At 38.2% G+C, this 20,456-nt stretch overlaps 1 protein-coding gene across 1 annotated transcript in view; it reads right to left on the reverse strand.

The window, feature by feature from the left end:
- gbe1b (glucan (1,4-alpha-), branching enzyme 1b) overlaps positions 1–6,393 on the reverse strand; it is a 128,669-nt gene extending 122,276 nt beyond the window's left edge. Inside the window, exon 1 of the mRNA XM_066665916.1 lies at positions 6,206–6,393. Coding sequence (XP_066522013.1) covers positions 6,206–6,303 — 98 coding nt within the window. The 5' untranslated portion in view covers positions 6,304–6,393. The remainder of the gene's footprint in view (positions 1–6,205) is intronic.
- Between the last annotated feature and the right edge of the window lie 14,063 nt (positions 6,394–20,456).

Below are 20,456 nucleotides of genomic sequence, written 5' to 3' on the forward strand. Positions count from 1 at the left end.
CCACTTTATCTGGGCCTCTGTAAACAAGAGAGAAGATTTTGGAACATTAATGAAATTCACCCCAGCTATGGGGTTGCCAGGTCTCTTTTGAATTAGTCATCAGTAGTCCTGGCACTACGCTGCTCTGGTTAGACTCAGCATGATTCTGAACCAAGCTTGTGGAGCTGGACGCTTACATTCATCAGAAATCCTGCTGGTGCACTGGGTCGTCTCGTGCAAGGTTTGATCAACAGCTAACTGACACACACTGTGGAGCCTGGCTATGTAAAATTATTTATGCTCAGGGTCTTTCATGGGCCAGACAGGTGTGGGAGGCACGTCTGCAGTTTGCTGGAACCCATACTGTGTCACAAACACACTCATCCACAGCGAGGGGCAAGCTCTCACTCAGGAGCTACTAACAGTAACCCCAGACACTCAGCATAAACAGCAAGTTACTGTGGCCAAAATAAAGCATTCGGTACACATGTAGTGAGAGTACGGTGTCAAATAGGAACTGAAGGGATATGAAAGTAGGTGACATATAACATCACTATACATTTATATTGCGGATGCTCTCAGTGCCAGAACGGGCAACCAGAAAAGGCCAATGAATTCAGAGTGGTACTGTGTGGTTTTGCAGCAACAACACAGTATTGCATTATCTCCCACATGTGTAAACAATTAAATATGGCAAATGTCAAAAACTCCTATATTGTTGTAGTAGTTTAGCAAAGTAACCTGGTTAAAAAAGTACTTTTGAATACAGTGGTGAAACTGTCAGCAACAATACAGGAGGGGTTGTCAGAGTAGGGGCATGAAAATATTATTGTTATATAAAAAGGGGGAGCTGCAGTTAAAGTTTGGGGACCACTGCTGTAAAAGAAAAATGCTCCTGCAAATCTGCACTTAACTGTGTGTTAAAAAGAAATTGGAAGGGGACAAGGGAAAATAATAAATAATAATTAAATAAAACTGTGATAATATATTTTTCTAAGGATGTTTCCTCACCATATGTTGGCTCGTGTGTTTGTGCCCTGGAAACAGGTCTGATGTATTTACAAAGCCCAGGTGTCAGGGCTTTGGGTTTGGTATGCTAGGCTTTCTCTCTGCACACAGGATGAGGATATTGCACTATTCCTGCTCCATAGGTCAGTAATACTGACTTATTTTTTGCTGTTTCAGATTACTTGCTAACTACATGAGCATAAACACAGACAAAATGTGTTTTTGTCTAAAACTAAACAAATTGATTTACAAATACATTTCTGTGGTAAGTTAAAACTTTTTGGATAACATCCATCCATCCATTATCTGTAAGCGCTTATCCAGTTCAGGGTCACGGTGGGTCCAGAGCATACCTAGAATAATTGGGCACAAGGCGTGAATACACCCTGGAGGGGGCGCCAGTCCTTCACAGTGCAACACATACACTGACACCTACGGACACTTTTTTGAGTTGCCAATACACCTGCCAACATGTATTTTTGGACTGTGGGAGGAAACCAGAGCACCCGGAGGAAACCCACGCAGACACAGGGAGAACACTTTTTGGATAACAAATTTCAGCCAAGTATAACCAGTCATTTTTTTCCTCCACAAACATGCTGCCCCACCTTAAAACATGCAAAGCTTCTAAGCATAATCATCTGAGCAAACAGCAGTTTTACAGGATCATCGAAGTTGCCTTTAAATACCCATTTCATTTTATACCCCTCTAGAACACACATGCCACTCAACAGCATCCATTTCTAGTTAATTTTTTTTTGGGGGGGGGGGGGGTGGAGATTACTGTAGAAGTCCAGTTGAACATCCTACTGGGGTAGGGGATACTTAGGACATGTTTGGGTCAGTTTCCCTAGTGACCATTAATAGTGCATTTTAGGCCAAGACTAAGCTTAATTCATATCCAGGAAACAGGCCGCTGCTTGCAACATTTAACAGTAGTCTATAATTAGACTGAATCCTCTTTTTTATATCTTGAAATATTTAGTGTTCTAGATGTATGTCTTACACTGGTCTGTGAAAAGTGGATGTCTCTGTTCATATAAAAAAACTTCAAATCAGTGTTTCCAGGGTAAAACTGATATAAGTTACAGTTAAAAATATGAAATTTAATCATAAAATCTGATGTTTCTTTTTAATTGTTTTAACTTGAGATTCAGAAATATTTGCCTGTTTTTTCCCCAACTTGCTTTGTATTACATTTTGAGGCCAGAAAGAGGGGTGGGGGTGGCGGCGTAGAAGTGAGCTGACTTGAATTCCACTATTAACGAATGGTAATGCTAAGAGTAGAGCATGGTGGGGTTCACTCATTAAACTCAATTACATGTCCTGAAAGCACATGCCATCCTATTAATTATTCCACTAAGGGAAAACCTCAGAATTAAATATTCATGAAAAAGCCAGGGGGAGGGAAAAAAAAAGAAGTTCTTTAGCCTGTTTAGGTTCACTTGGCAGCCCGCCAGCCATGTTAGCACACACTAGTTATTCAGGGCATTGAGTAAAATTTTAGACTTTGCTCAAAACCAACAATCTACGTTGGCCATCATTGGCCTGCTGTACCAGGGAACTCACTTCCAAGCATAATTTACTGTTGGTTCAGTAAGGTCAGTCATTTAACTAAAAAGGAGGCTTTGTGGGAGTTGATTTACTGATAAATAATACCATGAAATCTGTCCCTAAATGAAAGGAAATATAGACAAATTACAACAAAAGGTAATTGATACAAACACGAGGATAGCGAGCTAAAAAAGGAACAATCATCTTCGAAAATTCAGAGTTTTTCACATTTCATATAATTACATATGGAATGATTTGACCTTTAAAACAGATCCCCAGAGAAAGGTAAAATTAGTAACCTTTTATATTTTCTGATCCTTCAGAGACCACCTCTCAAGACTTTGATGGTAATTAACATTATAAAACAGTTCTATTTCATCGTCACTGGTTTCCATGGCGATGACACCAGTGGTCAAGCGATCCAAAACCATTTCTGACAACAGCTCCACCTCATACTGGGATCAAAAGCAGTAGATTTTAGTAGGTTAGTGGTAAAGTCTTCTAAGGGTCCATGTCTAGCTATGGGATTAGCTAAAATGGAGGAAAATAATTGCTCGATAAACTCACAACTTTAAATGCAGGAGCTAATGTTAATTTGGCTAATGCAGCAAAAATTAGGATTGAATACTGAGCTGTTCATTTTTATCATCATGATCCCAAATGTTGTGTGCATGACAATGATTTCCCATGTAATATCACCACAGAAAACACAGCATCTATTATTACGAATTGTGCAAATTTATGCTAGCATTCCTTGTGCAAAATTAGGTCACTCCCACAGCATGAAACTGTCAATATAAAGACCTTTATTTGATGTGAAATAAGCGGTTAAAAAGTTTGCAATATGTAACCAGATATCTCTGATGTCTGTGACAGAAAGTTAAAATAAAATCGGTCTGAATTTAAACAAATGCCAAAAGTATTAAAAGAGATTTCACAAAAGGTTCAGGCCTAAAACATAATGAAACACCATTATCAGCATTACACAGTAAAACATGTATGCTAACCCCTGGTTTATATCACCACCTCTGTGAATAATATCAGACTTCTTATCAGACTATCATTCCTAACTATTGAATTATACAGATTAAAAAAAAAAAAAACATTAACGAATTCCCCTTTAAAATGACATGGGTGACTCAAAAATCAAAAGTCCAACTATGAATGTTGCCATTCAATGTTGGCACAATGGTTCAGTAGCTAAAAGCATGTCATATGGAACAGTAAAGCACTATTCTCTGGAGTGATGGAGCACCACTCAATTTTGGAATGAGTTGGGCTGTTTTTTGTGATACAAAAGTAATGATTGAAAAGGAGTACCTGAACTTACAAAAAATATTTCAACATATTGGATATTCCAACATCTAGTGTAAAGTCTTCCTTAACACAGAGAGTGCTGCTTAACTGTCAGATTTTTAAAAATATTAATAAATAATTATTGTACCCATTTTTAAATAAAATTGTCTGTTTTTCTATATCAAGCTTAAAACTTAAATATTCTTATATAGCTTAATTATGGTACTTATAGTATCAAAACTACATTTAATTTTAATAACTATACGCCTACCTTGTATCTACATTCATTGTCTATTTTATCAGCTCCACTGACCACACAGGGAGACTTTGTAGTTCTACAGTTACAGACTGTAGTCCACATGTGTCTCAGCATACTTTCTTATTCCCACTTCACCCTGTTCTTTAATGGACAATCTGTGAAGCAACAGGTGAGCTACTGTTTCTGCCTTTACATCTACAAAAGTAGACCAATGAAGTAAGTGTCTAATGGACAGAATAGTGATTGGATAGTGTTTAGAAACTTAAGCATCACTGCAGAGTCTGAGTCAATCATAGATTTGCAACACACACACACACACACACACCAAGACCACCACGTCAGTGTCTGAGAATGAGGCTGCACTGTTGTGGCCGTAATCATTGTACATACAAGAATGTATGTCTTGTTTATGTGTGAGAACAGAGGTTTTTATTCAGTGTTGGTAATCCACTGTCCTTACGCTTTTTTTAACCACTAATTTAAGTGGTTTAAAAAAATGGCATATCATTGCTGTCCAGTGAAAACATGTATCTCCATTTATGCTGAGTTCTAGTTGACTACATCATTTGAACACAGCCACAGTTCTTAACACTGTCTGAAAATTCCATGATGAATGGACCAATAGAAATGCTCCAGAATTACTTGGAATTAAATATTTTTACCTTAACTTGCATTATTTTTTTTTGCCCTGTCCTGTAAAGTACCTATTTTGAAGATATTTTGTTTTTCCTTTAGAAAGCAACGGTTGTGTTCAACACGTAACGACAATAGTATGGTAATAACTATATTCTGATAAAAAAATTTTGCCATTTCCAGAAAAAGGTGTATATATTTCTTATAAGTGTAATCAAAATAGTACTTTATTCCATGACAGCAAGTAGACGGTGGGCCACTTTTGGCCCACTGAGGGCAAAGTTGGAGGTCCACTAGTGTTTTGCACAGCGTTTTCTGGGCAGACCGCTGGTGATTAACCAGAGTTTTAGACAAAATACCACATTTTATCACTTTCCCATTCACAGTCCAGTTTACATTTTTTTTCCTTCATTTGGGTTTGTTTTGTTATTCTTTATAAATAAGATTAGTATATAATTTTAATCCAGCACAGTGTCAACATTTTTAGCATAATAATTTTATGTCAGGCTTATACTCTTTATTATATCTATTATATTACATATAGTTGTTGGTAATATTTATATTAATTTGTTTTCCAGAGTAAAAATCTCTGTGAATGTAAAATCTGTTTGAGGAGATTATAAATGAGTTATATGCTGCACAGGACAGTAATCAGCTACTTCATTAAATGTGTGTCATATTTTAAGAAGAAAAACCATACATTTCGAGAGAATTTAATGTGTCTTAGAAATATTTTCTGAAATATCAGTACTTTATTTTCGAATAATTAAGAATAACTTGTTTTATGATAAATACCGTGCATTTATTCCAAATATCGCGATATTTCCACAGCTGAGCGAGATGTAGCAGGGTCTGTGAGGTGGGCGTCTCCTGAGTTCTGCGTCACTGGTGTCAAACTTGGAGAAAGTGTGGAGTGTGTGTGAAGGAGACTCAGTTATACACACACAGATATTAAATCCCGAGGAAGGTTTGTATCAGTTCTATATCCCCGTGCTATCCTGAGGAGCCAGCTAATTGTGCTAAATACTGCACAGCTTCCAAAACACAGCTCAGACATAGGGGACTAGAATAGTCCCTGGAGCTAAAGGCTGTGGACGAGTTGTAGTAACTGTGAGTTAACCCCAACCACCACTTCCAGAGAATGCTGCTTAAAACGATATATTTGATGTACTCCTATAATTAGTCAACGTTTCCTGTTTTATAATTTTCGACACATTCTGTGACTTGTCCGGAGAGTACATGTCCTCATACAAGAACTCGCAGCTCTATCTTGACGACAGAATCACCATTTGACAAATAACATCACTCAAGACAAATACTTAAGCATAGTCAGAGTAAAAGGCTTGTTTTCATTAATATATTGCTCAGAAATGTGAGTAGAATGTGACCAGACGCGACGATTAGCATTTTCTCTGCTATGTCAAGGCCATTGCGAAGCGGCGCGATGCAAACGTTAGACTTAATAACGCACTTTACCTCCTCTTATAGTCCTTTTCAAACGGTTTGAGGTGTGGATCCAATTCTAGCAGTGAGCTGAGCTCAGGAACGGAAATATTGTCCTCAGCATCTGCCATGTTCGCGCCAGACACGAGCAATCGACCACAGACTCGAGGAGCCGAGACAGATGCACACTGAACGCTGCACTAATACACTTTGTCAAAAGTGGGCAGTGGCTTTTATGCAATTTGTGATGCACACAGATTGCCACAGGTCACTCAGGGTCCCTGAGCTCTAAGCAGAAACAGCTTTTTTTGCACACACACAAATATTTCAATATGAAACTTCTCCTTTAAGACGACACCAGGGATGTTAGCTAGATATTGCTGTTGGAAAGAAGGCCATACGACTCAGACCCTGGCTCAGTCCCATACAGCGCTTTACTCCCTATGTAGTGCACTACATAGGCCTAAGTCATACTCAGTAACAAAACAGCCCTTTATAGTGAGCCAATATAACCTAACTCACAATGCGCACTATGTAGGGAGTAAGGATCCATTTGTGATTCAGCCCTTGTGACATTTCTACTGCCCTTGGAAAGGTGCAGGGGCTTTACATATAATCACGAGGACTAGTCACTCCAATTTCTATGACCCAAGTGATATCAGAAAGTGAGATCAGCACTTTATTATAACTATTTCAATGTTTGGGTCATAGATGTTTAATCCTGGGGAATGTCACATTTTCAAAATCCTTGCATAGTTAAAATATGAAGCTAATTTTTGGGAGTGGTTTGATGAGAAATTATTTACTGTAGGAAGTTCATGGAGAAAGTCCAAGGTATAAAGGTCCAAGATTTATTTTCTTGTATGATATATTAGATGTGTTGTGAGTTAGTGTGAAGAATAAAGCATTCCCAGATATTCTCCTTGATTTTTTTTTTTAAATAACCATCACTTGATTTTACATAATGAAGTACTAATTAACCAAACTATGTATTGGATGGTAACCACAGATCAGAGAGAATTGGGCTCTGGCAGGTAGTGTCACTGTCACAGCTCCAGCGTCCTGGGGTTGTGGGTTTGAGCCCTGCTCCGGGTGACTGTCTGTGAGAAGTGTGGTGTGTTCTCCCTGTGTCTGCGTGGGTTTCCTCCGAGTGACTGTCTGTGAGGAGTGTGGTGTGTTCTCCCTGTGTCTGCGTGGGTTTCCTCCGAGTGACTGTCTGTGAGGAGTGTGGTGTGTTCTCCCTGTGTCTGCGTGGGTTTCCTCCCACAGTCCAAAAACACACGCTGGTAGGTGGATCGGCGACTCAAAAGTAGGTGTGAGTGTCTGTCGTACTGTGCAGGGCTGGCGCCACATCCAGGGTGTGTCCTACCCGGACCCCCTGTGACCCTGAACTGGATAAGCACTTACAGACAATGAATGAATGACTCAATCAATCAATCAATCAATAATACAAATGAAATACAAGACATAATAATTTTCTGTATGTGAATTAGTTGATTTAACTTTCTATCTTTCTACTTTGATTTGACTCTCCTCATATCAGTCCAGTATTAGCTGTGCTTCTCATCCAGTACTTAGTTTGATTAATCAGTAATTCATTCAACCACTGTGAACAAGGAGAATATCTGAAAAAAAACTGTTCTTCACAGTAGCTTACAACAAGCTTACAAAAAGAAAAACAACAGTTGTATCTTTGTATTTATTTGTATAACTATGTATTTATTTTTTTTGTATTTATTCTAATTATACACAATTTTTACAAAGGGCCACACGTATAGACTGGAATAAATCATTTTAAATAATATAAATCTTACACAGTATTTTATGCTGTTGGGATATAAACATGAAATACATGAAAAGACTGTATAAATAACACCACATTATTAATATGATAAAAATGTGTCAGCTCTTATACTTTTCAGAAGCTTGCTCATTTCCAAACTTATTACAAACTGACTTACAGCATTTAAGAATAAAACTTGCAGACAAGTTAGTCTTCATTTTGGATCCCCCCAGGTTGTTCTAGCTATTACACGTGCACACATCTTCAGAACAAATGAATACTTTTCACACTTTTGCCAAAGAGACTGCTTCTCTTTATAGAGAAGAAAGACTGTAATGCAGCTGCTACGTTAAGTGTTATGAACTGTCCAATTCATTTTCAGCCAGTAAACTCTCTCCTCCTCTTATAATTATATCTCTGGAGAAACTTGCAGACCTACATTTCTTCACAGTAGTGTTGATAGGGAGCGGTGGTGACAATATCTATAATACAAATATAGCTGTCTATATTTCATTTACTGTCTAAAATATATATATATATATATTTGATACTTTCATATTTGAAAAAAAATAGGTAAGTTTTTCTATAACTAACCATTGTTTATCAAATTACTTTGAATGAGTTTGTGTACATATGTGCAAATGAATTACAAAGAAATTTTCAACAATTGGTGCTTATCTACATTTAACCCTCTGAGATAAGTGTCATATATATATAAACCCTGTCAATCTTATACATGGTCTAATTAGCTTTCAAGCAGTGGCATATAGAAAAGTGTGGCATATTTTTTCCACAGAACATCATTGTTATTTCGGTATGAATGCCTACATTATGTAGTATAAACCATTGCTAATATGGCATAGAACGATTTTTATTACACCAAATTTAATTAATTAGATTTGTTAACAGCTCAAGTATTTTTCAGACCATCTGCATATTTCCCCAAGTATAAAATGCCACAGCATGTTTTAAAATGCGTTTTACTGGTGTTGAATATGGAGGAGTGAAAGCTTTAAGATGTTTCAGATCATGCTTTGGATGATTCTGATTTAATCATAACCAAGTTTGGTTTCCAACTGAAATTGGGGCATTTTTATGTTTACAGGTTTAGATACTGCTCTATGAACCTTGGGCATTTGTCTTAATCAAACTGAAAGTTATTGATCTGTTCAGAGTTTGTGCGGAGCCACTGAACTGTTATCTGAAATTATCTGAAAAATGAAGGCAACCCAAACGTAAAGAACAAATAAGTTAGTGCTGTTAAACTGCCTGTGTTCTTGGCCTACTTTTTTCCCTGCTACGCTATAGGATTCTAATCTTTTCTTTCAATTTTCATATTGCAAAATATTTCTACAGAGGAACATGGCATAGCAAATTGCAAAATAGTATCAGTTACAGAAATATTAATACTTTAACACGCTCATCTGGGGTAGTCTGAGGACTCATGTTGAACTAGTTTATCTAACATCTGCAGGAATGTTATCACATCTAAACATTTTTCAAAGCAGTACTCCCTTAGCTCTGTATTCAGCTCATAGACTCACAGTTTGGAAAGAGGCCAGTTAGACCGTTAGGCGCAGGGTATAAATTATAAAGTAAGTAGGATTAAGTGTGCGTATTGTGCTTGAAAGTCAACACATCATTTGAATATCAATAAAAAGGTATATGTATCCCTGAATTTCCATTTATTCTGCCTTATGCTGCATAAGCATGTTACAGGAAAAGCATGGCATGCCCCTAAATCGACAATAAAGGCCATTGTTGGTACAGAGGGATTAATGTGCTTCATAGATTCAGGACTTTATAAAGAGTTCTTTAAAGTCTTTTTGCTGAATAAAAATCCATTGAATTTGGCTCCTAGTGGAGCGGTCACCTTCACTGGAACGGCTCAACAGAATGAACTGCAAATTCCGCCTTCAGTCACTGAAATAGCGGCATAATAAAAATGTATTACTCATATAGCTTACGATGTCTCATCGGTAATGTGATCAAAAGCCAATCTGATTACAGCCAGCTGGGGTCATCTAGTCCCATAAAGGTGCCAGCATTTAAATATTGTCATTGGAATATTCATGAATATGGAAAGTGAAGGTCAAGGCTCTGCACAAGAAAAGTAAATATTTCTACATTCATTTGCTTTCGCATGTATGATAAATAGGATTCACAAATGAGCAGGAGTGAGATATATCTGGAATGGGAAGGGGTTAGGAAAAGGTCATGACAAAAACAACTTTTTTTTATTTTTATTTTGGCCCTCCTCAGCCCTGAGGCTGATATCTTTACCTGTTATGAATATGGACTTGTTGAGTAAAAGCAAAGAGCAATACAACTGTGTTAATTAAAACTCACCAGGCAGTTTATGAAGTGGAGATACAGAGGACAGTGCATATCAGGCTAATAGTACACACTTAAAAATCATCCTTCCGCAAAGGTTCTTAAGTAAAGAAAATGGTTCCATAGAGAACCAGGAACATTTGAAAAACCCTTTGCATGATTCAAGGGTTCTTTTCATCATGAAGTGGTTCTTCAGATTAATGGAGAATGTGATATTTTTCTAACGTTTTTTAGAAAATGTTTCTTTATGGCACCAAAAGCGGTTCTTCTATTGTAACAAGCTTGACATCGTAATTATCTACAGGATGTTCCCCATCAATATGAAGAATACATTCAAAATGCATAGAACACCGAACATGGACATCATGCAAAAAGGACTTTACTTGTTCAAGGATTCCATATAGAACCATTTCCTTTAATTGACCTTTATTGAACCATCATTTTTAAAAGTGTAGGCTAATATTTATTATGCATTTACGATTTCAACGCTTATATAAAGATTCTGATTTAGCTGAAACTTTTTCCATTTATATTCCATTACTTCCATTTAGATACACTGCTCCCAGGCAACAAAACATACAGTAGTCTTTTCCTTGGTTGAATTTGGCCTTCAGCTAGTTTCAGAATCATTATCTGGCTCCTTTTTATGAACCTTATCCAAAATAAGCCTGAATGCCGTGGTTTTTATTTTTTTTTTTTTGTTATTTTTTGGGGGGGAAATGTCATTCATTAACATTTTCATGCTTTACATCGTGTGGTTTGTTTAATTAGGCTCAATCAGAGAAACTTTGCACAACTCTGCCACTAATTGCTGTTGATTGAGGAAGCACCAAAAGCCATGGGCAGAAATGAATGGATAATATAAGGCTTTCAAAGGTTCTCAGGGGAAGCCCTTTGCTTCCGGTGCATTAAAGAGATGAAGCCAGTGAAAAGATCTAAATTTGTAGTTGGTGATGAGAAGACTGGTGGGAATGGCTGTGTAAACAAAGTCTTATTGCTTTGGGCCAGAGGGAAGTGTAGTGAGGGGACTCCACGATCTAAATTATAGGCGGAGAGAGACGATGGAAACGTGCAGAAAATAAACCTACATGTTGCATTCTTATTAAAGAATTAAAAGAATTCTGAGAGATTCTATATTACGTATGCATATTGTCATGGTCACAAATGAATAAATAATACATATATCTCCAACATAATGTCAGGACTTCATTATTACTAATGTCACACCATTTAAGCTCAATGAAAAGGGAGCTAATGCACTTGAAAGTACAACAATATGGTTTTGATATGACAGGGACAAAATGCAGTTTTTACAAGAATAAGATCTTCACCTCTGTGAGGAGTGTGCTGTGTTCTCCCTGTGTCTGCATGGGTTTTTTCTGCATGCTCCAGTTTCCTCCCACAAACCAGAACCACATTTGTTAGGTTGTTTGTTAGCCCTGTAATGGACTGGTGCCCTGTCCAGGGTGTGTTTCGTCCTTGTATGCAATGATTCTGGGTAGACGATTCTGGTTTCATCACCAGGATGAAGTAGTTACAGAAGATGAATGATTTACCTGAATTCTCTAGCATTGTAATGGCCACAATTCAGAAAAACAGAATCTAGGTCCATTCCTGAAAAGAAATACATCTCATGGATCTGCACTCTCAATGAAAGTGGGCTGTTCCTTGTTCAAACCCTATTTTTCATTTGAAATTATTTTGGCTATTAGCCCAGATCACTGTAGCTGGCAGACAGTGCTTTGCGGGTACAGCTCCCTCCATAATTATAGACACCCCTAGTTAAAATGTGTTAAAAGCCTTAAAATAATGATTTTTTTTATTGCAGAAGCATAATCTCACTCTGAACAAATTTAGAAAAAAGCAACCTTCAACTCAAGTGGAAAAAAAGAAAGAAAAAATCCTGACTAAAAAATAATTATTTCCCTTAAAATGACCTGTTCCACAATTATTGGCACCCTTAACAATTTCTTGGAAATAAATGTATTTGAACCATTTATGTAATTTCTACTGTAGTGTATAAAGTGGATCAAAGTATCTAGGAACCTTTAATTAGTAATTCATCACTTCCTGTTTCCCTGGGGTATAAATATGGCATTACACAGAGGCCTATTTCTCTTACTCACTTAAACATGGGAAAGACAAGAGAACACACTATTCAAGTAAAGAAGATTGTGTGTCGACCTTCATAAATCAGGCAGTGGCTACAAGAAAATAGCCACTCACCTGCAGATGCCCTTATCTACAGTCAGAGCAATCATCAAAAAGTTCAAAACATCTGGAACTGTGACAAACATGCCTTGCCACTATGCACAGTGAGAAGGATGGTAAGAAAAGTAAAAAGTTCTCCAAAGCTCACTGAGAATTGAATAAAATGGTAGCATCTAGGGGTTAAGAAGTCTCCCAAACAACCATCAGGTGCTGTCTACATGCCAACAAGCTGTTTGGGAGGCATGCACGGAGAAAGCCTTTTCTGAGTTACACTCATAAGCGTAACCAGTGGAGTTTGCCCAGCGGTACTGGGATTTTAACTGGGACCATGTGCTTTGGTCAGATCAGACCAAGATTTGACAACAAACACTCTAAGTGGGTCTGGTGTAACACCAAGGATGAGTACACAGAAAAACACCTCATGCCCACTGTTAAGTATGGGGGAGGATCGGTGATGCTGTGGGCTTGTTTCTCTTCCAAAGGACCTGGGAAACTTGTAAGGACATGGGCTCATGAATTATTTGAAATATCAGGACATTTTGAATCAGAATCTGGTGGCCTCTGCCTGAAAGCTGAAGATTGGTCGTCACTGGGTCTTTCAGCAAGATAATGACCCTAAACATGTGGCCAAATCTACTCAAAAATGGTTCACAAGGCACAAAATCAAGCTCCTCTCATGGCCATCTCAGTCCCCAGACCTCAGCCCAATAGAAAACCTGTGTGGTGAGCTGAAGAGGAGAGTGCATAGGAGAAGACCCAGGACCCGATTTAGAGAGGTTGTGCAAAGAGGAATGGTTGAAGATCCCCCTTTCTGTATTCTCCCATCTTGTGAAGAGTTATAGGATTAAGTGCTGTCTTGTTGGTAAAAGGAGGTTGTACAAAGTACTAACACCAGGGGTGCTGATAATTGTGGCACACATGATTTCATTCAAAAGATGTATTTCTTAATGTGTGATTTTTTTTTTTCTCCCAGCAAAAAAAGGCTGAAAAAAAGAAAAAGCAATTATGGTAAGTTCTGTAACAACCGTGTCTGTGCTGAAGAGAGATAATGCTATGTTAATATTCCCCCTATAGTTATCATAGGTTATATGTGGTGATCCGATCATTTAATATCATCATAGAGCTCAATTTAGATCAATTCAGTTTTCCATTTTTAAAACTGCTCACAATTTTAGCTAATCATACAAATGCTCATAAAATCTGACCATGGACCACCACCATCTCGAAAAACTAAAATATTTAATTGTATATTAATTTGTCCCCATTGTAGGCATATCCTGCGTAGAAGAAAAATGCTAATTATTTGTCCACCCAAATATATGTATAATGTGAAATGTATCATTTTAAATACAAATTCAAACATTCGCCTGCTCTTTTGTCATTTTATGGTAACTCTTGCATGGTTTTAACTGAAAATAAATTATTAATACACTTCACAACATCAAAATAACCATATTTAAATAATCTACACCAAATCTCACATGTACTTTTGGATGCAGTCTTGTCCTCAAGAACAGACCAAATCAATGCACATGTTTCTACTGCACTTTTTCCATGATGGGACATAATGAATGCAGTGATGAATAAATAGCCATATTCAAAACAGTGAATTTTTAGGTTATTTAATGTTAAATAAAATGACAACTGTCCTTTTTAATACAAGGTAACAGTTACCATAAAATGACAAGTGCCAGTGTTTGAATTTGTAATTATATATATAGATACATAATAAATACTTAAAAAATGATTTGTGGATCTATAATCCAAATACCTACTCAAAGACAAGATTCAGTTTTGTGGCTGAGGGATGAAAAAAACAAAACAGTTTACGAATAGACAAAGAAAGAATGTTTCCAATCACCTTTTTATAACATTTTAAACCTTCAAGCTTTTTCTTGTCAATACAAGTTTAAAAGGAACATAAGGATGTAATACGTTGCCTCTATTTTTTCAGGAATTTCTGAAAGGCAACAACAATATGTGCAAAGATAAATGGCCTGTTGAAATGAACCAAAAGGACCTATTTATTTAGGACCAAAATAAATGTTTTATTATAGTCATGTAACAATAATGATATGACACATTCAGGTCCAGAGGTTTGTGTCAGTCAGCTGGAAAAATCTAGGTCTTTTTCTTCAACCCACTGAATATTTTGTAACGATATAAGCAATGGATTGTGGGCTTCAGAGATAATAACTTGGAAGGCACCCTGGCTAATTATGCCAACGTTTTCTGGCCAACGAACTGACAAACTCTGATGCTCAGTGCACACAGGTCAAGCTGCTCAAAAGGCCACAGGACTTACCCAGCATGCCATTTTTACCCTTGAGGCTATGAAGTGTGATGCTTTGACAAGTGAGAAAAGAATGAACTGGCTGATGCTTACTGATCTCCGGCTAAAACTAGTCACCCATGCTCAGGGTGGTCTTTCACTTCCATTTAGGAAATGAGGTATGGATTTCTGGTCACTTGCATAGCCAGAGGAATGTCTAGATCGGGGGAGGCACCTCAGGTTGGTGTCCAGCAAAGTTTGGTGATTCTCCTGCTAAAACACACCTACTGATCTTGGCAATTAACAGATGACTTGAATCATGTGTGTGTGAGGACAAAAATCACCTCAGGATGCTGGACACTGGCACTCCAGGACTAGATATCATCACATTCCAATTAAAAACATGCATCTCCTGTTTTGATGATTTTTTATTTACTACATCATTTGAACACAGCAACTGTCCTTCGCACTGTGTGAAATTTTCAAACTGAATGGACCAATAGAAATGCTCCAAGATGTCACACAGCTCCAGGGACCTGGTGGTGTGTTCTCCCACAGTCCAAAAACCCACGTTGATATGTGGATTGGCGACTCAAAAGTATCCGTAGGTGTGAGTGTGAGAGTGAATGTGTGTGTATTGCCCTGTGAAGGACTGGCGCCCCCTCCAGGGTGTATTCCCGCCTTGCGCCCAATGATTCCAGGTAGGCTCTGGACCCACCGCGACCCTGAACTGTATAAGCGCTTACAGATAATGAATGAATGAATAATTTTATGTTCACTTCCACTGAGAGTTAAGTTTTTTCCTTCTGCTAAAAAGTTACCATTTTGGGAGATATGGTTTTCATTGGACAGTGAGAATATGCACTGCATGTGCATCCATATTTTTCACAGCTACAAACCTAATTTCCAGAAATTTGGGACAAAATGTAAAATGCAATAAAAAAGAGTCTTACTGGTTAATTTTCTAAAAGGCTTATTTAACTTATTTAAAACAGTGGGACATGTCTCTTATTTTGCCCGGTTCCAACAATTTTGGGGGGTGTTGCACTCATCAAATGAAAAGTTGTTTTTATATTTATAAAACACAATTTGGTTACTAGTTTCTTTGTACATTTGCCAGTCGCATAATGTTTCATAGGAATTACAAATATAGATTATTGTTTTTATGGCATTTTACAAAATATCCCCACTTTTTTGGAAAGGAACTTTTAGTACCACCCACTCTGCACTGTGTTTCCTGGAATCAACATGCCTGATTCAAGCATTGGCTAGATGTCCAGTTCTTGTGACACTAACATTAGCACCTATTCATTTCAGAGCAGTTTGGTCAGTGTCACATGTATCTCACCAACACCCTCTTCTTCTTGTCTTTCTGTACATAAACCAGGAGAGACTGTAAAGGCAAGCTCCTTACAGTTATTATAGTCTTTGTGTTGCCTGTGGAATCATACACACATGCTCACCCTTGCAGCCACACACACATTTAACTTGGTGGAGTTCTTGACTGATTATAAACAGCTTGTTACTGGGGCTGGGTTTGTGAGCTTGTTGATTTGCAAAGATGTGGAATAGTGTTCTTTACAGCAACAGCTTTTCAAACAGACGCTGCTGCTGATGGGATTGACTTCTCTAAGCCTCACGGCTTTGAAGGAAAAGCGCTTCCTGTTTGTTTATCAGAATAATATAGCCGTCAGTTCGGCATCCGCACAGACACAGGGAGCCAGACTTCTCACTCAAACACCAATGAATCACACTGAGGCCTTTCAGCATGGGAGCAGCCACTTTAAAAGATCGTTACAATTTTATCACACATACCAGCACATACCGTACTAAAAGATAATTAGAATTTTATCGTACAAACTGAGATATGTAACTTTGTTGTGTATCTCCAACAGAGCAAATGTTCAGCAGGAGAGGAAATCTTGTTAAACGGCTTAAGGAAGTCTTGAAATATGCCTGGAGGGCTTGAAGAAATGGGGGTCACCTCCTTTCCAACAACATGGTCAATAATAATAATAAGTTCAATAACATATTGTAGTAGTACTCAGTAGTAGTGTAGCTATAAAAAATTCTAATATATTAGGTGTTAATGGAGAAGAAACATTTAAATTGAGTTTCAGAGCTATGAAAAAAAAACATCCAGTAAGCCTCCCACAAAATGGCAACCCTAAATACTAAAAAAAAAACATACTATATTTAGTTGTAAATTAATTCATTCATTATCTGTAAGTGCTTACCCAGTTCAGGGTTGCGGTGGGTCCAGAGCCTACCCGGAATCATTGGGCGCAAGGCAGGAATGCACCCTGGAGGGGGCGCCAGTCCTTCACAGGGCTAGTTGTAAATTTGAAGTTTTTATGTTAAAAATATGTTTTCTATTGTTTCCTGAGGCTGGAAAATGAATGATTGCCAATGTTTTGCCCAGTAGTGTATATAATAATAATAATAATAATAATAATAATAATAAATATTTAATTAGTCATCGTATTAGAAATATTAGCAGTAGTAAAATGTATATAAAAATAATAAAACCCCTGACACAGGAAAGGATTTTCATGACCGTGTCAATAGGCTGTGCGGCATGAACCATAGCAAGGTTAACTTAACGTAAGTCGACCCATCCCAGAACTGGTTTTGTGAACAGAAAAGTGCTGTTTGCTGTTCCACTTCACAGCATCAAAACAATGGAGGCGGCATACATTTCCACCAAAACCCATATCAGACATTAACCTCCAATACGCAGTCAAGCATGCCCTTAAATTTCTATCATCAGATTCTAGACCCTGAACACATTCATGGCCTTACGGTGATGGAGCTTATGGCATCATTTCAAGCTGAGTGTGTGTGCCTAAATCTATTGTTCAAGTATTCTAAGTATGTATGGTTCATTTAGCAGGCGTGAACACACACTCTCACACACAGAGCTGCTCTATAGCATTGCCTGAGCTGAGTGCTCTCTCAGCTCATCCTCAGTCTGCTCACATTCAGAGCTCTGCCTGTGAATCCCATCACATCCACATAATCAAAGGCATTTTTCTGTAGGCCTGGGATGTGCACCCAGCACAGACAAGGTGAAAGCACTGAGGCATGTTTTCTGTTGTGAACAGAATATTCATTATAAGAATGATTGTGAGAGGGTTTTTTGGCTATGTAGGAATACCTCTGGGGATGTTTTTTGATTACCAAGTCCTGCTCACTTTGTGCAGAGGGCTGTAGCAGGTTTTGTGGGGGAAAAGTGCTCTATCTTCTAGAATACTTGGGCACATCACCAGGCCCTACACTTAATTCTGGTGCTCTGATGACAGAGAATATATATATACAAAAGATAGATTTAAAAATAAATTCATGTTGTAACTGCAACCATTTTTTAATTTAAAGGAACACTATGTAATATTTTTATTTTAAAATCACAGCTTCAGAGTCGCTGGACTGCTTCATGGACCTGTAATAGAGAGATTAGAGTTGCAACTCTGTCGTTGCTACTCTGGGCTCAGCACTGCAAAAGCTGCACTGTGTAACTTTAGGAGGAGGGTAGGAAGTCATCCCTCTCCCTCCCCACTGATTTCAATACAGTGCTGTAAATATGAATTACATTAGGGGGAGCTTCAAGAGATAAAAAATAATAATGATAATAATAATTTAAAAAGTCTTACCTAGTGTTCCTATTAAGAGGAAATCTTTTTCCTCTTAATAGCCTGGATTTGTTAGCGATTGTAAAATATAAACTTATTTCAAGTAAGGCCAACACCTTATGGAAAATAATCTGGTTAATACAGGGACTCATTTAAATAAAAAAACATTCATTCATTCATTATCTGTAACCGCTTATCCAATTCAGGTTTGCGGTGGGTCCAGAGCCTACCTGGAATCATCGGACGCAAGGCGGGAATACACCCTGGAGGGGGCGCCAGTCCTTCACAGGGCAACACAGACACACACACACCCCTACGGACACTTTCGAGTCGCCAATCCACCTGCAACGTGTGTTTTTGGACTGTGGGAGGAAACCGGAGCACCCGGAGGAAACCCACACGGACACGGGGAGAACACACCAACTCCTCACAGACAGTCACCCGGAGCGAGAATCAAACCCACAACCTCCAGGCCCCTGGAGCTGTGTGACTGCGACACTACCTGCTGCGCCACCGTGCCACCCTAAATGAAAAAACAATTCATCCATTATTTGGCAGTAACTACTTTATCCAATGCATTGTTGTGATGGGTCTGGAGTTGTTTACAATGTCTTTTTCAAGCTGTAAACTGATGTTCCTATCAAATGACGGCTTTAATGATGTAGGCATTTTCCTATGACACTTTACTGTCATTACTACAAACAAGAGTGACGTAGTCTACAGTCTTGTTCCTGCTATTTGAAATCAAACAGATTCACTATTTTTTGGCATAAATTGAAAACATGGCAAAACAAAATAAACCAAAACATGAGAAAAGGCAGCACTCTGCAATCAAGCTGGTGTTTTAAAGCTCTACCCAACTGTGCCTGGTTTCAAGGCGATTTAGAAAACATCATATTAAACATTTAGTGCCCTTCAGAAAAGCACTTTTAATTCTGAGAGAAAAAAGGCAAGGACTTGAGTTTATGGGTTTTGATGCAAGCATTCCACATATCTCTCGTTATAATGCTCCAAAATATCGTTTTTAAAGGAAGCTTTAGAAAATGAAACCGAAAGCTTAGAAAAACAGGTTATTGTTCGCCATTTTTTGTCGTAACACAAAGAATTAAATACGTGGCACAACAAGGACCACTGTAAATAATATGCATTTGTAAATGCTCTTGTTAAAAATATATATATATTTTATTATTGTTAATCCTTTTTTGTAAAAAGCTTTTTTTTGTTTGCACAATAATGTAGCTTTGGGCTGTACCCATTAAGAGCAAGTGGGTTCAGGCTTTCTGAAGATGGACTGGACTGGAGTGTTCTGTAATGATTGTCCAGTGGGTTTCTCCTGAAGGCAGATATTTGGAGAAGACTGTTGTGGCAGAGCCAATTCCATCTGAGCTTTTAGTGCCCCCTGTCTCATTAAAATAAGCTGATAATAGCCAGTGCCTGATTCATCTTGTCCTTCACAAATGTTTTTCCAAAGCAGGGATAATAGAAAACATAAACGTCTGGCATGTATCCACACACAGATTGAATTCATTCTGAGTGCTAAAAAGTGCAATCAGAGGTGGACATGTCAGTAGATAAGCCACCACTGTTGGCAACGGAATTAGGTGTCAGGGATCGACGTGTGTGAAATACGGTCCCCTACCCATAATTCCCCTGGAAGTGGGGATGGCACTTTCTGCCCATGTGAGGAGGTTAACGTTGAGCAATAAAAGGAGCTGAGGAGAATGGGAATGAGGCTAATGAGAGGTGATAAGATTCATTCTAGACCTCAATTTCAAGGATGGAGGAGCCAGTTGTCTTGAAGGGGACAGCTGAGGGTCTGAGAGGAGGAGTGGAGGACCTAATGGAAGACATTAGCAGCTGAGAAAGAGTGCGATAGCCCTCGAGGTGAAGTGCAATTTCTAGCCAGTTCTGCTGACATGGTAGGCCCATACCAAGCTCAGGTGAGTGAACCCATTTGGTGGAGTCGTTAGTGGAGGTTCTGTACTCACCACCATTTGTAAACTCTACACCTCACATCTCCTCATGGAGAGACAGGGAACTGCACGCTCTTGAATT

The sequence above is a fragment of the Hoplias malabaricus genome, chromosome 1, assembly GCF_029633855.1.
Source record: "Hoplias malabaricus isolate fHopMal1 chromosome 1, fHopMal1.hap1, whole genome shotgun sequence".
Classification (NCBI taxonomy): Eukaryota; Metazoa; Chordata; class Actinopteri; order Characiformes; family Erythrinidae; genus Hoplias; species Hoplias malabaricus.